Source organism: Lagenorhynchus albirostris, chromosome 2 (assembly GCF_949774975.1).
Source record: "Lagenorhynchus albirostris chromosome 2, mLagAlb1.1, whole genome shotgun sequence".
Taxonomy (NCBI): domain Eukaryota; kingdom Metazoa; phylum Chordata; class Mammalia; order Artiodactyla; family Delphinidae; genus Lagenorhynchus; species Lagenorhynchus albirostris.
Window position 1 is genome coordinate 161,300,799 of NC_083096.1, and position 15,854 is coordinate 161,316,652.

Here is a 15,854-nt window from a genome sequence, read left to right on the forward strand (position 1 = left end):
CACAGCTTCTGGGGGTGAGGTGGCTGGACAGGAAGGCAGAGGCCAGATCCTGAAGGACTTGGTAAGGTCAAGGGAAGGATTTGGGGGTTTCTTCTAGGTGAAATGAAAACTGGAAGATTGAAGCAGGAGAGTGAAGCCAGCGGATCCAGGTTTGGAAAGGTCTTGCTGGCTGCTGGGTGGGAAGTAGGGGGTTGGGAGGCTCCTGCAATAGTCCAGGCAGAAGAGGATGGTGGCTTGGGTGAGACCGGGGAGAAGTAGGTGGATGTGGGCTGCGTTTTGGGTGTAGAATCCACAGGAGAGCAGGGATGGCAGGGGAAAGGAAGGGGCCAAGGGTGACTCCTAGGTTGTTTGCCTGAGCGTCTGAATGAACTATGGTGGTGTTTATCAGAATGAGGAAGACAGGGAGATGCAGCTCTGTGGGCAACAGTGAGGAGATCTGTTTCAGCTAAGTGTGATACGCCTGTGTGTGTATGTGTTTGCACCTGTGTGCCCACAGGCCGGGGACCAGGTGTGCACGTGTGCCTGTGGCGGTTCAGCTCACCTCTGCTTGGCCCGGTGGGAGCTCCTGGGCTTGACCTGGGGCCAGGCCCTGTCTTGGCTCTTCACTCTAGCCAGCGCCAGGTGCTGCCCCTGCCAGCTGGGGATTCCCCAGTGGCCAGCAGGAACAATGGGGTGGGTGGACCCTTGGCACTACCGACATCTGGGCTCACAACCCCAGGCCCAGGAGGCCTGGGAGCCCCGCCCGGCAGCGGCAGGCAGGCTCCGGGGCAGCTGGTGGCAATTAGCAGCGTTGATTACCTCGTGGCGATGCCATCTGGGGTGAGGGCACTGAGCCCAGCCCCACGGGATACCCTGCTTGCTGGCATGCAGGGCTTTCTGGGGCTGAATGCATGTAAGTGTGTCAGCATCTCTGCCTGCGTGTGTGTGGATGTGCCTTGGTGTGTACGTGTCTGAGTGGGGGTTTCTGCGGGAGCCGAGTCTGTGTGGCCACCTGTGTCTGTGTGCACACATGTGAACGTGCTGTGGGTCTGCAGGTTTCTGTTTGCATATATGAAGAATTATGCCTGTGGGCACGGTGTGTGTTTCTATGTGTATGTTTGTGCACACACGTGTGTGTGTGCATGCATATGTCTCATGCGTGCATATCCAAGTAAAAGCAGTGCGAAGTACATGCATTCTGAAAATTATGCACTTGTGTTTGAGTACGTCCAGGGATATATTTCTGTGGCTTCATCTGTGCTCACACATGTGTCTCTATGTGTCTGTTTACGTGGAGGAGTATCAAGTGTGTGCATGTGTCTGTGTGAACCTAAGTGTCTACATATGCACGTGGAGTCTATGCACGTGTCGTGAGAGAACCTATCTAACTGCACGCTTCTGGATGGGTGCACGTATGTGTCAGGGGCAGGAAGGGGCATAGGCCCATTTCTAGACTGCATCCAGCTGTCCCCTCCTGCCCGGGAGGGTCTGGGATATGAATGGAGGAAGGATATAGGAGTTGCCCAGGATGGCACAGTGGTTAAGAGCGTGTGCTGTGGGTCCAGCCTAGCTGGCATGGGCCCCTGCCCCACCATCCACTAACCATGCGATCTTGGGCAAGTTGAGTTGTTCCTGGGCTCCAGGTTTCCCCATCTGTAAAATGGGGGTAAGCATAGAATTCTCCTTCTGGGGCTGTTGCGAGGATGAAAGGAACTAGCCTATGTGAAGTTCTTAGCACAGAGCCTGACCTATGGGTGTTGTCTATTCATTCCCAAGTGCCCGCCACTGGCGCAGCACGTATGGGCAGGCGGAGCCGGTGCCTGCCCACTCCTCAGGCCAAAGCTCCCAGAAAGCCCCACCCCTCCACTTCCTGCCTGCTGAGCTCAGCGCTTCCCAGGCCCCACCACTGTCATAGCCACATCTGAGCCAGTTCTGCGCAGGGACCACAGTGGCCAGCGTCCCCGTGGCCGTGGTTGCGGGTTTCCGCTGACTCAGCGCCTCGGGCTCCAGAGGCGGGAAACCCCAGGCCTGCCGCCCCTCTGGTTAGATGGGGCCACAGGGCTATGACTCCACCATGTTGCTTCTCCAGGAAGCCCCCACCCCCCCCCATCAGGGCACTCCAGGTGCTCCCACCACACGCATTCCTACCACTCAAGGGCCTCTTGAACCTACTTCTCCATAGTTCCTCATCCTTGGGGCCCAGAAATTTGTTTGCTGCCTCCAGGGGAGACCCTTGGGAGGGTCACCTTGATCATCCCCCTGCCTCAGGACAGAACTGGACACATTACCTGCTTCCTTCTCCTCAGAAGTCCAATCTCTCATCCAACCTCAATTCCTCTCCGTTCCTTGGCTCCTGAGTATAAAGCAACACCCTCTCCATCGCTGGGCTGGTCCAGTCTCACCCCCTCGCCCGCTGCCAGCGTTCACAATAATAATGATAATAACAGTGAATATTTATTGAGCTCCTCTTTTGTGCCCTTAGTAAGCACTTTTACAGACTAACTTGTTTCCTGCTCACAATCATGTGAGGTATATGCAGTCATTATCCCATCTTACAGATGAGAAAGTGGAGTCATAGTTAACTAGTAAGTTCAAAACCACAAAGCTAGAGCGGAGGACAGGGATTTGAGCCCTTCTAAGTTCACGGAGTCGGTAGGAATAAGGGGACCCGCTGGGTTCCACTTGTCTGGAATTGAGTCCAGAGCAGAAGGGGTTAATTTAGCTCGCGAGCGAGCACCCACCCAGGCGCGCACACACACCCCAACTCCTGGAGGGGGCCCCCTCCCCCCAGTTCAGACGGTCAGAGAACAGACTAACTGGGAACGTTAGGCTCAGAAACTGGAAAAAGCTGACCAAGGAGGCTTGGGTAGCAGCCACGTCACGGGTGCTGCGGAGCTGGGGAGGAGGGTCTCCATCCTCCCCTCCCCCCAGCCCCGCCACCCTTCTGGAGGCCCAGCGAGGGAAGGGGAAGGGGGTGGCACAGGGGAGGCCCTTCAAGCTCCAGGCCTGGCTCTTAAAGGGCCGGACTCCCCGCCCACCCGCCTGCCGCCAGAGCCCCTTGCAGGGCAACTCCGGGCACGCAGGGTCCCGCCTTGCTCGCTCGCTTACCTGGCGGGGCAAGTGGGAGGGATGGGCTTGGGAGCGCCGCCAGGCCAGGAGGGGGCCTTGCGTCCTGCCGCCTCTGCCACCGCTGGAGACCCCTCCCGGTCCTCCCTCCCTCCTCCTGCCTGGCGGGCGGGTCCAGCTGTGTTCCATTAGCGGCCCTGGCAAGTCCCCAGCCCCCTGGTGCCTCCCCCTCTTCCCCCACCCGGAGTGGCCGGCAGTCCCCGGCAGGCGAGCGGGCATGCGAGCGGAGCGGGGCAGCATTCAGCCCCAAAAGCTCAGGACAGGGGAAACTGGGGACCCGAGGCCGGCCAGAAGTAATCGAGGAGCTTCCAGCGGGTCTGAAGAACCCAGGCCCTGCTTCCCGCGGTTGGCTGCGTTGGGCTGCCTGGATTACACAGTGAGGTGGCGGGGATCCCCAGCCACGGTAAGTGGGGGCGGAGCGGGCTGCCCCGGGCCTCTGGACTGAAGGGCCCCTTCTGCCCCTGACTTGCTGTGTGACCTGGGGCAAGAGGCATCCCCTCTCTGGACCTCAGTCCCCTTCTTTAAAGCAGGATGAGCTCTACCTCCATTGCAGTTCTGACTCTCCCTGCCCCCAGATCTGTGCCTTCATATATGGATGGGGTCATCTCCTTGGAAGCTTCTCTTTTATCCCTGGAGCCCCCTGCTCTGGATGGGGCTAGAGGAGTGAAGTCGAGAGGTCAGGAGCAGGAAGGGGACAGGGAACACATTGAAGTTCACGTGCATTCACATGCCTCTCACAGTTGCCAGTCCTTCCACTGACTGGCAGGAGGGGGAGGTCAGGATAGGGTTTGAGAGATAGGATGTGCATGCCACCAGAATGGGGGATGAATAGGGTGGGGGAGCAGTTCTGCCCCAGGAGGAAGGAGATTGGGGTCCTATCTCCAAATATATTGAGGCTAGGGGTCCTTCCTGCTCTCATTCCCTGTCCAGAGCAGAGGGAGGGGAAACAGAATTCCTTTACAGCTGGAGGGAATGAGGTCAGACTTGCATAAGAACTTCCCGACAGGAGGGCCTATGGAGGGGTAGTCATAGGCTCGCCGTGTGCACGTGTATATGTACTAGCTGGTGTGTCTAGGTGTACCGTGAACATGTGTCTCTGTGACCATGCCTGTGTGCAGGTAGGACTGTATGCACACACGGGCACAACTATGTCTCTGTGTATATGTGCCCGTGTATCTGTGTGTGTCATGCTGACACATGCATGACTGTGTGCGTGAGCGAGCTGCCTGTCTCGGGGGAGGCTGGATGATGTATGGCTCTGCTGGCCGCTTGCTGAGCCCGCATGGGTTTATCTGGGCCCATCCATCGGGGTTTAATAAAACTAGAAGACGAGCATCCACCAGCAGGGGAGGTTGGCAACAAGGTCCTGAGCCCGTTGACCTGTCCTCCTGCCCGCTGCACCCATGGGGGAGGCTCCTTGGCTCATCAACCCCGTGATGCCTTCCAGGAGACTCAGCCCGGCTGTCAGCCCCTGACCTTGTGGGTGCCAGACAGGGCCGCCTGGCTGAGCTGGGTGCGGCTAGCCAGGTGCCAGGCTAGCATATACCAGTACAGTGCACAGGTTGATAAAATATTGAAATACTTCCAAGTGCCTTGGCAAATAGCCTCCGCCTCAAGCGTCCTCGCTCTCCCGAGTGACCTGGGCTTCTAGGACCCTATAGATTTCTCCTCAATCCAGCAACTGTCCACTGACGCAGCCAGATGCCGCCTGGACCTGCTTTCAGCTCTCCAGCCAGCCTTCTGCTCTGGCTGGTCGGTGTCCGTGCCATACCGGTGGTTAAATATTTTGAATATCACCTCGGCCCAAATCCTAGCCCGAGGCCTGTGGTTGGGCCTCTGAGGGGGACTGACGCCTGGCTAGACCTCCTGCAACCCCAGTACCAGCGCCTGGGCCCCATGGGCCGGTCGCTGCTTGCCCACGTGTGGAATTCTGCTCTGGGAGCTCAGGAATCCACCTTCCTGCTCTCTGTGGTTTTCAGGTGCTGTGGCTGCGGCCGACTTCTCTGGACCAGGATGTGGGCATCTTGGGCTCCTGGCTTGTGGCTGCTCAGTCTCTGTGTTATCTGCAGCCACGAGGCAGATACAGGTGAGATGACGTGAGGATCAGAGTGCCATAGGCCTGCCACTGCCTCTCTGAGGTGTGGGGTCCTGTGCACATATGTGACCACGGGCCTGGGTCACGTGGGCATTTATAGGAGAGTCCAGAGGCTGGGTTCAGAGTGGCCTGAGGTGTTTGCACGCATGAGCAGTGTGAGGTGAGCTAGAGAGGATGTGTGTTTCTGTCTACATATTTGTGTGTCTCTGGGCCTCTCTGCGTTTACATCTCAGAGTTGCTGTGTGCATCAGTACCTACTCCTGTGTCTCTGTGTGTGGGAAGAACCACCCACCCTAATACATAAGCCCAACCTGTGCCCAGCTGCTGGTGGGGCCGGCGTGGTGGGCAGGAGCCGGCAGCAAGCTCTCCCTGCAGAGGGAGGCTGCATATCCCCAAACGGGCCAGGCCTCTCCAGTCCTTGCCCTGGTGGAGAATCCATCTTCCAGCCCACGTGCTCCTCCTCCTCCACGGCGATCTTGGATAAAGGGGCCGCCTCAAGGCCCAGACGCCGGATGGGACAAAGGGTGTAGCTTTCCAGGGCCCAAAGCCAGAGGAAGTTGACCAGGCAACTTGCCCTGCCCTGCTAGGTGCCCTCTGGCTGTGTGTCTGAGCAGAAATAGAACTCCTAGAACCCCAAATCCAGCCAAAAGAGGCAGAAAAACCAAGATGCAGATGTGAGTGGGGTACATGTGACTGTCTGTGGGTTGTGTGTGTACATATGTGTTTTTGCGTGTTTGCATATATGCCTTACTGTCTTCTCCCTCACCGGGTCCCCTGGGGTTTGGGGCAGATAATTTCAACATCTGTAAGGAATTTGGGCCCATTGCCAAGGGGTGAGTCACCCTTTGCTGCCGCTGATGCTAAAGACAGTGATAGTTTTTCTGGACAAACCTGGGGCAGAAAGATTCCAGGGGGGTCACTGGGCCTAGGAATCCAGGATTCCTTCTTCCCACCAGGCATCCCAATGCCCAGCTTCTAGGAGCTGTATCCACCGGCTTGTCCCAGCTACCCCATCTGCATTGATTAAAAGGTTTTTTCTGATTCTAGCCTCCATCTCTCCTGTTGTAGCACTCTCTCATTACTTCTGCTCAATCAGCCCTAGAGAAGAGGCAGGCGCATGGCTGCCTACCTGTCCCTTAAGGGTTTTGGAGACCTGACTAAGCTATCCCCTTCTGCATGAGCCTTTACCCCCTTAATATACCCTGTCTGGAGCCCCAAGGTTCTGGTGGGTTCCTTGAGCTTGTGGTCCACTCAGGCCCTCAGTCTTTTCTCACAGTTTCATAATGTAGTTATCCAGGTGAAAAGTCAATCTGTTGACTCAGACTTGTGTCTGGCCTGTTTGTCTGTTTTGGCTGTGGAAAGTGGAACCCCACCCATTGCTGAGAACATGTGTACCAGCAGCACATGGCATCCCTGGTGGCACAGGCATCTACAACTCACACATGTGCAGACATGTGCATGCACTGGTATATAACACAGTGTGCATGGACCTGACGTTTCCTTGCCCCTGAAGTGCTCCTCTGTCTCCCACTTGGGTGTATGTTGTGGAGGGGGCATGTGTATATACACAGCTCCCCACCCCCATCTGAGCTGTAGGCCTGCCCAGAGTTTCTTTCATTCTCTTGCTGGCCTGGCCCCTGACTTGGGGATCCTAGGGAGATTTGGGTTCTAGGAATTCTGATCTTGCTCTGCTATGAACTTACTTAGTAGCCTTGGGCCAGGCCTCAGTCTTCCCATCTGTGCATTGGCTCCCAGGGTAGCCAGGGTCAGAAGGCGAAAGGTGAAACAGCCCCAAGGCAGAGCCTGGGTAGAGATGCAGTGTGGGGAACATGAACTTGCTCCGCCCCAGGCTCCCCAAGAGCCCGGCTGTGCAGTCACCTCAGCCTGAGCCCACCAGATGCCCCACTGCCAATTCTTTTCCAGGGGAGCGGTGCCCACCTTCACAGCAAGAAGGACTCAAGTTGGAACCCAGAAGCGACTTATCGACCAACGTGACTGGTGAGTGCTCATCTCATCCTGTCGTCTCCCCTCCACCATCTTCCTGGAGTGGCCAGTATCCCACTCACCTGCCCAGCTGAGCTTTTCATCCACTGTCTCCCCTAAAGGCTTCAATCTCATCCGCCGACTCCGCCTCATGAAGATATCTGCCGTTAAGAAGATCCGAAACCCCAAGGGACCTCTCATCCTGCGACTGGGAGCGGTCTCAGTGACCCAGCCCGTGCGGTAAAGGCCCCAGTGTGACCGCTGGGAATCAGTACTGACCTCAGCCACACTCCCAGCAACTCTGCATGTGGGGCCTAAGCTCAGGGGCACCCGTGGGTTATTGTATCTTGCTTCCTGTCAGGAGTCAGCCTGGTCTCCACTCCTGGGCCTTGCAGGGCATGCAGAGAGAAGGGGACTGGCAGGCCCACCCTGTGTCCTTTCCCCAACTCTGGCTAGCAGTGGGTGAGGACAAGTCTGCATCCTGTGGGCACCATGAGGACTCCAGGATGGAGGAGGGAAACTTCAAGAATTGTGTGTGTGTGTGTGTGTGTGTGTGTGTGTGTGTGCGCGCGCACCCACACGTGTGAAGTCCGAACTCCCACAATCCCTGGGTGGTCTGGCCCCTGTTTACCTCTCCAGCCTCATCTTCCAAAATGTTCCCTTTCTTTCTTGCTGCTCCAGTCGTGCTGAACCTGTTCATCGTTTTTCAGTATTTCTTTCCCTGCCCCGGGCCCGGTTATTCTCCCCAAGGCATCCTGGATTCCTTGGAAGCACTTACCACAATCCTAATGAAATAGTGCAACAGTCATTCTGAGGATCCTTTGTTTATGGCCTTACCTCCCGCATCACCCCGTCAGACTTGAAGGCTCCCTGAGGACAGGCCTCTTCTCTGTGTTTTCACCCCTGTTACCCCCCGCAGCCAGACCCACCACTGGCACATAGTAGGCCCTCAAGAAACATCTGTAGAATGAATGGATGTGTATATGTATGTGTGTGGCAGTTTGGAGGTGTGTGCCTGTGCGTGTCTCGTGTAGGTTCAACAGTCCTGAGGGCCCAGGGTGGGCAGCAGGTGGTCTCTTACCTGAGCCTCAAGGCACCCTCCCTGCTCTACCCCCAGACGTGTATTCCCTCGGGGCCTCCCCAGTGAGTTTGCCCTGGTGCTGACACTACTGCTGAAGAAACACACCCACCAGAATACGTGGTATTTGTTTCAAGTGACTGATGGAAATGGGTACCCGCAGGTGAGCCCGCCCCCCCGCTCCACCCCCATTGCTCTTGGCCATCGAGCAGTACCAGTCCATACCAGCTTCTGTCCCAGCTTGTGATTTCTGGGGCCTCCCTGCTCCATCCCAGTGCCCACACTCAAGGTCACCCCCACCCCACCTATCCCAACCTCTTAGGAGGTATTGCTCTGTGACCCCAGCCAGCTTTCGTCCCTTTCTGGGCCTCAGTTTCCCTTCCTGTGAAATGAGCTTGAGAGCCCTTACCTTTGTCATGCTGTGGCTTGGGGGTCTCTGATTCTCTGTCCTTGCCTTTCCCAATTCCACACAGATTTCCCTGGAAGTCAACAGCCAAGAGCGGAGCCTGGAGTTCCGGGCCCGGGGCCAAGATGGCGACTTTGTGTCCTGCATCTTCTCAGTGCCCCAGCTCTTTGACCTGCGTTGGCACAAGCTGATGCTGAGCGTGGCTGAACGCGTAGCCTCTGTGCATGTGGACTGCACATCAGTCTCCTCCCGGCCTCTGGGGCCCTGGCGACCCATGCAGCCTGTGGGCCATGTTTTTCTGGGCTTAGATGCTGAGCAGGGCAAACCTGTCTCGGTGAGTGCTAGGTCAGGCTTGGACTCTGCTCCTACTTTCTGGGAGCCTGAGTGAGCTCCCGGGAACCTATATCTGACCAGGGCTTTCCCTTGCTCAGAATCCTCTCATGGTTCCCCATTGACCTCCAGATGCAGCCTGAACGTATTAACCTGGCATTCAAGGTCTTTCATGATCTGGTCCCTATAAATGACTGCAGCAGCATCTTCTGTTCCATCTTTCCATGCAGCTTTTGCTCTGGTTGATTCCATCCCAGACATCCATCTCACCTAATACTTTCACACCACTAGCCTTTGCCTATGCTGTTACCTCTGCCTGGAATGCTTTTCCTTGTATACCTACCTGCTGAATATCTACTGGTCCTCAAGGCCCAGCTTGAATGAAATCTCCTCTTCCCCTCTTCCTCTGGGCCAAAGCGAACATTTCTCCCCCCTCTCCCTCTTTCTTTCGTGTATAGTTTTGTTTTGCTTTTTGTGACAGCTTTTTTCTTGGTGGTCTCCCAGGCCAGACTGGAAACCTTCTGAGGGCAAACTCTGGGATGGAGCCATCTCTGTGCCTCATTAGGGTCCAGGACTCAGAGCCATTTGCTAGAATGAAGTGACACTTGTGTGTCCCTTGCAGTTTGACCTTCAGCAGGCACACATCTACTGTGACTCGGATCTTGTGCTGGAGGAGGGCTGCTGTGAGATTTTGCCGGGAGGGGTGAGTGGCCTGGCCCCAGCACAGCTGGGAGGGGTTGGGGCACTGTCCAGGGACACAGTGTGCTGGAGATGGAGGACCAGGAAGGCGATGCCTAGAGATCTTAGGATGATGAGTGGGTGAAGTGGGGTGGGGGGAGTCTGCCTTCTGTACTGACCCCAACCCTTCCCCCACACTGGGCAGTGTCCCCCAGAGACCTCCAAGGCCCGCCGGGACACCCAGAGCAATGAGCTCATCGAGATCAATCCACAGACTGAGGGCAAGGTCTACACCCGCTGCTTCTGCCTGGAGGAGCCGCAAAACAGCAAGGTGGGTAGGCAGGGCAGGCAGACATGGGCATAGACAGGCACAAGTGGGCCTGCCCCTCCCCTGACCTGACTGGGGCCTGCCCCCAGGGTCAGTTGACCATGTGCCCCAGGGCAGGGAGGGCACTGGAAGCCCTGCTTCTTTGCTTCCCACCCCTATTGGATTCTGGTAGGCAGAGAGACAGCCCACTGCAATACCCTGTGCCCGCCTGCCTGCTGGCATTGAGAGTTGTGCCCATCTAGCTCTGGTACTACCCACACCCTCACTGCTACCGTCCCAGACCCTAGTGAGGGAAGGACCAGGCTGGCACCCAAAGGCAGTTTCTCCAGGACAGGGATATCTGGGGTCAGAGGCCGGGTGCCACACTGCTTGCCTTGGGGCTCACTCATTGTCCTGGGCTCAGCCCGGGCAAGTGCCAGGCTGGTTCCATGCCCAGCACCATGGCCAGCTGCCCTGCCCGCTTTAGGTTCTTCGGGGGCGGCAGGGAAGCCCAGTGCCTCCCGTAGCCCCACACCGTGGCAGGGCAGCCTCCCTGCCCGCCGGGCATCTTGCCCAGCTTTTGGCTGCAGGAACACAGGATCCCATTGATTCGTGGTCTTGTTTTCTCCGACATCACGTGGGTGGGGTGAAAAGGAAGGCGGGGGGCCTGTTGGGGTGCCAGGGGCCTGAGTAGGCTCTTGATGACCTGGGAACTGCCGGATGTCAGGCTGAGGCATCCCAGGGGTCCATGCCCCTGCCTGGGGGCCCCTGTCTAGTGTGGGCCCCAGAACTGCCCCCTCCTCAAGATTCCCTCCTTATTCTGTCTGCTCAGGTGGACGCCCAGCTGACGGGAAGAATCAGCCAGGAGGCAGAGAGAGAAACAAAGGTAGAGACAGTGCGTGGGCGGAGGAGCCCACAGTGGCCTCAGGCTGCCCTCCCTGCCCTCCGTAAACCCCTTGAGTAAGAGACTCTCCGCCCATGCTCTTCCCACCTGCCCCCACTCTCCTGGACAGAGCTTAGGATTTGTAGGTGCTAGCTCTGAGAAGGAAGGATGAACGGGAGTGAGACGGACAGTACCTGGCACTATCTAGGGCACCCGCTTCTGGTGGCTCTTGGGTAGGGGTGTTGGAAGCAGTGCTTTGTCCCCTCCATTCCCCACCCGTTCTCATGCCCTCCCTCTTCCCAGGTCCACCAGGAGACAGCAGTGGATGAGGTAAGCCTCCCATCTAGACTGGCAAAAAGAGCTTGGTTGGAAAGGTACCAGCATGAGCCCTTCAGACAAGGCTTTGGTGCCCTGGAGCCTGGGCATGGGGGTGTGGGATGACCACACAGCTCCCAGCATTCCTTGGGGACCTGATGCTGGACCCTGTCTGCCTGTGCTTCTCCTTAGGAGCGGGGTGTTCAGCCCTGGGCACTCCTGCTGAGTTGGCAGCAAATGGCCACGGGTATCTTGGAGAGGGCCCAGGCCTTGGCCATGGGACCCTGGATTCTGGGCCTCACTCTGCTCCAGCATGCTGTGTGACCCAGGGCCCACTGCTATTCCTCTCTGGGCTTCAGTTTCCTCATCTGAGAAACGGCTTGGCTCTGGGTCGGTGGCAGTTGAGGGGCGAGGCCTGTTTGGCAGGGTTTCCATCTTTATGCTCCTCAGCTCCACCCAGACACCTGTGATGCTCTTGGTGTGTGTAAGGGGGCCAGTGGGGTGGAGGGGGCTGGTCCTGGGCTCGCAGACCTGACCTCCAGGCCCATTCTTCCCTTTCAGTGCCCACCCTGTGTCCATGGTGCCCGGGAGAGCAACGTGAGTGAAGAGAGAGTGTGCTGGGTGGGGTGGACGGGGCCTGGGAGTGGGCGTGGCCTAGAGGTTGGCTTGGCGGCTTCCTGGTTCAGGACAAGGGGGTCTTTGTGCACTTTCGCACTCTCTGCCTGCCCGCCCCCCAGAGCTGGGCTTGACCCACACCCGCAGTCCCACCGAGCCAGGGCCCCTCCAGGGTGGAATGGCCGGGGTGGCGGCTGGCAGAATCAGAGCCTTGGGTGCTGACCCCAGCTTGGCCCTCCCCACAAGGACTCAGGCCTGCTCTCCTTGGAAGGCTTCCCGTGTCATCTTAGAGGCAGAGAAGGGGAAGGGCTGGCTCAGGGTGGCACAGCCCAGCATGGCCCCCCAAACCACGTGTTGGCTCAGGGCCTCTCCTCCTATCCCTCTCTAGCTGGTCCTGGCCCATCCTCCCTCTGGGGTCCAGAAGGACAAGGGAAAGGGGCTCAGTGCAAGCCCAGCTGGTACCCAACTGCGTCTCTTCCGTGGGCAGTATGAGTCACCACTTTCCCACAGCCTGACATTCTGAGTTGACATTCTGCATTGATCCACAAAGGGCACAGCCCCCGCTCCCCTCGGCTCTAAGCCCCTGGCCTTGGGGGACATCAGGAAGTGCCCCCTCTGCTGACCTCCCCTGTTTCCGTCCTGCCCTCCACCAAATCCAGTAAAGCTGATGGTTCCCAGATATGCAGGGGTTACCATGGCAACCAAGCAGCCATGTTATCCTAGCAACTTCAGGGTGGAGCTAGCCAAAGCCAGGCAGGTTAGAGAAGGTAGGTCAAACCCCTCCGTAAGTTTGACAGCTTTGGGAAATAAAATCAGCATGCTGGTTGGCCTGGGAGACAGAGCAGGGGCTGGGGTTCGGGCTGTTGGTTCAGCCACCCCTGTGTGACCCTGGCTAAACTGCTTGCCCTCTCTGGGCCTCTGTTTTCCTCTCCCTCCCTGAGATGATTGCATCCTCTCTCATCTGTCCCCTCAGGTCACAATTGGTCCCTCTGGCCCCCAGGTGAGTCCCAGATGGAGAACAGGCCACCTCTGCCCTCTTCAGTGATGCTAGTCCATCTCACGGCATGTGGCCCCTTGGCTGTGTGTATATATCAGGGCTACCCAAGCCTGCGTATATGTGGGGTGATTAGATGTGTGTGTGTGTGTGTTGGAGAGAGTAGGGGGTTGTGTGGATGAGAGGCTGTTAAGAACTGCCCTTTTCTGAGGGCCTACTGTGCATCAGGCACTGGGCCACCCATTGGCACCATGACCTTCCTGAACCCCCTCAGGCATCTTGCAGGGTGGGTACTATCATTTTATTTCAGGGAAAACCGAGGCCCAGCTGTGCCCACGTGGGTGACTGGTGTGATTTTGTGTGTGTGTGTCTATGTGTGTGACGACGTGCATTTCTGGATACATGTTTGCACATGTGCAGGGGGGTGAACCCATATACCTGTGGGCCTGACAGGATCACAGAGCTTGTGGGTGATGTGCAAGTGTGAGATTGCACACGCCTGTGTGCCTGTGAGTATATAATGTCATTCTTGGAGCCACCTCCACGTGCGTGCTAAGTGGTGCACACTTCACCTGCAGTGTCACCTTTCTTCCTCACCGCAGCCCCTTGAGGTAGGTGCTGACATGAATCCCATTTTATTGATGAAGAAACTGAGGTTCAGACAGTTCACATAACTTGCCCTGAGACACATGCTTGTAAGCGGTGGAGGTAGGATTTGAACTCGGGCAGCCTGACACTCACCATCATGGGTGTCTTCCACTGCACATGTGTGTGTCCACGCACATGTGTCCCTGTGCCCCTGGGTGTGCTGTGTGTGAGCTAGCATGCTTGGGTTGGAGTGTGGGAGAAGAGATACCTTCTGCCTGAAGCTACGGATTTGCCAAATATGGTCTTTTGGGGTGGGAGGCACAGGCGGATGAGTGCGTATGGAATCCATATGCTGTGTGTGTGGGGGCGGGGGGTTGGGGCAGGGCTGTGCTCACTTACACACCCGTGTGTGGTGGATGCGTGGAGAAGACCAGGATGGGGAGAGCTTCTTCAAGGCTCTCATGTGCTCCTCTGGTCCCAGCCCTTGCTTTGGTCTCATCCACAGAGAGAGAAAGGTGAGCAGGGCCTGCCTGGTCCATCAGGACCCAAGGGAGAGAAGGGAGCCCGGGTAAGTGCCCCGGCCACGTCCACGGCAGAACGTTCCCACCTGTGCCCTGGGGTTGGGCCGGAATGTGAGCCATCATCCCATCATCTCAGATGGAAACCTGCAGCCTGGTCCAAACAGGGGATGAGGGACAGGGTCTCTCTAGGGGTTAGTGTGCGGAAACCTGTATCTTCTAGGGGCACCTGCGACTATGGGATTCTTGGGCCCATCCTCCTCAAAACAGGTCTAGGATGGCTCCCCTAGGAGGCTGATCCCTTGCTCCCTACCTCTAGGGCAATGACTGTGTTCGAATCTCCCCGGACGCCCCGCTTCAGGTAAGGCCTGGAGGAGAGACCTGCTTTAGGGCCAATATGGGGTCAGCCCCTGAGGAAGGGGTGACCCTGGGCCCCTCTCAACACCTCATCTCCCTGTTCAGTGTGCAGAAGGCCGAAAGGGAGAGAAGGGGGAGTCGGGAGCCTTGGTGAGTATGGGACCAGAGACAGGGCAGGGCAGCGGGGTCCTGGCCAGCCTCCCCCTCCTTCCCTCACCTCTCTTTTGTGTCCCCTCCTTATCTCAGGGACCCTCAGGACTCCCCGGCTCCACAGGCCAGAAGGTAATGGGCCAGGATTTTGAGGGGTGGGTGCCAGGGAGGTCTGCGAACCCTACAGACAGGAGGAGGGAGGTGTCCAAAGTCATCCTAGGGGATGGTGTCATTGGGCCCAGAGCTGGTAGTACTCCCGAAGCCTCCCAGTCCTCCTGCCTTGTCTAAATTCCTGCCAGACCTGGAGAGAAAAGCCACAGACTCCCTGAGCAAGTGGCCTGGCTGGTGGCAGCTCTTCCTGTTGTCTCCCCTCCTGTGAAGCCATTTCATCTCTGGGGAGGCTGAGACCACGGATCTAGAGAGCAGTTGTCCCTCCCCAGATGCAGCAGTCCTGGCTCTTCTAGCCCCTTCTCTCAGCGCCGGTCACTTTGCCTCTTCCTTCTTCAGGGCCAGAAAGGCGACAAGGGAGACGGAGGCATCAAGGGCTCGCCAGGAAAGCCAGGCCGAGATGTACGCTGCTTGGAACCCTTCCTCAGCACGATCCCCACGTCCCTCAGCACATGGTCCTGAAATGCTGGACTATAAGCTTCGGAATCTAACCCACTACTCTGCTCAGACAGAACAGAGACCCAGGGAGGGGAGAACTGTGCCCCGGGAGGGGGCAGAAAAGGGCCTGACCCTGGGCATCCTGACTCCCAGCCTAGGAGCCCCTGACCTCCAATGTCCTGACGTTAACATCTAATGACCTCGGGGCCCTGGGTGAAGTCAGCCTTTGGGACAGGGCAGGGAGGGTGGGCAGCTGGGTATTTACACGTCCTAGTGGGGCTGCTGTCCCTGGGAGGTGCCAGGCCTCAGCCATTCTTAGACCCTCCCCCTGCCCACAGGGCCGGCCAGGAGAGATCTGTGTCATGGGGCCCAAAGGGCAGAAGGTGAGTGTGGGTGTCTGAGGGGTGAAGAGTGGGTGATGGGGCTGAGGCGGTAGCTCTCTCATACCCACCTTCTTTCTGTGCCAGGGAGACCCTGGCTTTGTTGGGCCTGAGGGGCTGGCGGGAGAGCCTGGGCCCCCTGGCCTCCCTGGGCCCGCTGGGATAGGACTTCCTGGGACCCCGGTGAGTACCCCTTGCCCCTTCTGCCCTCCTTTCCTCAGAGACCCTTCTCCCTCCTGGCCAGGGGTGGGGAGGTAAGGCTTGGTCCCAGGGGGCCTGGTTGGGGGAAAGGGCCAGAGTGGATCTCACTGTAATGTGAGGGCCCTGGGAAGCCCCTGCCTGACCCTGTTTCTGCCCTCAGGGGGACCCAGGTGGCCCTCCAGGCCCCAAGGGAGACAAGGTAAGTGCAAGCAGGAGCAGGGGCACATGCGGGAGGCTCCCTGCTTAGCGGGAGGAGAGAGGAGAA

The 15,854-nt window shown here is 57.8% G+C and overlaps 1 protein-coding gene across 8 annotated transcripts in view; it reads left to right on the plus strand.

Moving 5' to 3' along the window:
- Window positions 1-3,070: 3,070 nt before the first annotated feature.
- The window catches only part of COL16A1 (collagen type XVI alpha 1 chain), a 51,056-nt gene continuing 38,272 nt past the window's right edge, over window positions 3,071-15,854 (plus strand). For 2 of the 8 annotated variants that reach the window (XM_060140755.1, XM_060140757.1), the window contains exons 1-20: window positions 3,099-3,508; window positions 5,085-5,191; window positions 7,124-7,198; window positions 7,306-7,423; window positions 8,301-8,424; window positions 8,735-9,001; window positions 9,620-9,700; window positions 9,881-10,006; window positions 10,815-10,868; window positions 11,169-11,195; window positions 11,742-11,777; window positions 12,769-12,795; window positions 13,883-13,945; window positions 14,215-14,256; window positions 14,358-14,402; window positions 14,499-14,534; window positions 14,910-14,972; window positions 15,347-15,391; window positions 15,476-15,571; window positions 15,750-15,788. In XM_060140755.1, the coding sequence (XP_059996738.1) occupies window positions 5,119-5,191; window positions 7,124-7,198; window positions 7,306-7,423; window positions 8,301-8,424; window positions 8,735-9,001; window positions 9,620-9,700; window positions 9,881-10,006; window positions 10,815-10,868; window positions 11,169-11,195; window positions 11,742-11,777; window positions 12,769-12,795; window positions 13,883-13,945; window positions 14,215-14,256; window positions 14,358-14,402; window positions 14,499-14,534; window positions 14,910-14,972; window positions 15,347-15,391; window positions 15,476-15,571; window positions 15,750-15,788 (1,437 nt within the window). In that variant the 5' untranslated portion in view covers window positions 3,099-3,508; window positions 5,085-5,118. Of the gene's footprint in view, window positions 3,509-5,084; window positions 5,192-7,123; window positions 7,199-7,305; window positions 7,424-8,300; window positions 8,425-8,734; window positions 9,002-9,619; window positions 9,701-9,880; window positions 10,007-10,814; window positions 10,869-11,168; window positions 11,196-11,741; window positions 11,778-12,768; window positions 12,796-13,882; window positions 13,946-14,214; window positions 14,257-14,357; window positions 14,403-14,498; window positions 14,535-14,909; window positions 14,973-15,346; window positions 15,392-15,475; window positions 15,572-15,749; window positions 15,789-15,854 lie in introns of all 8 variants that reach the window. The other 6 variants (XM_060140752.1, XM_060140756.1, XM_060140759.1 and 3 more) reach the window with 5 other exon arrangements.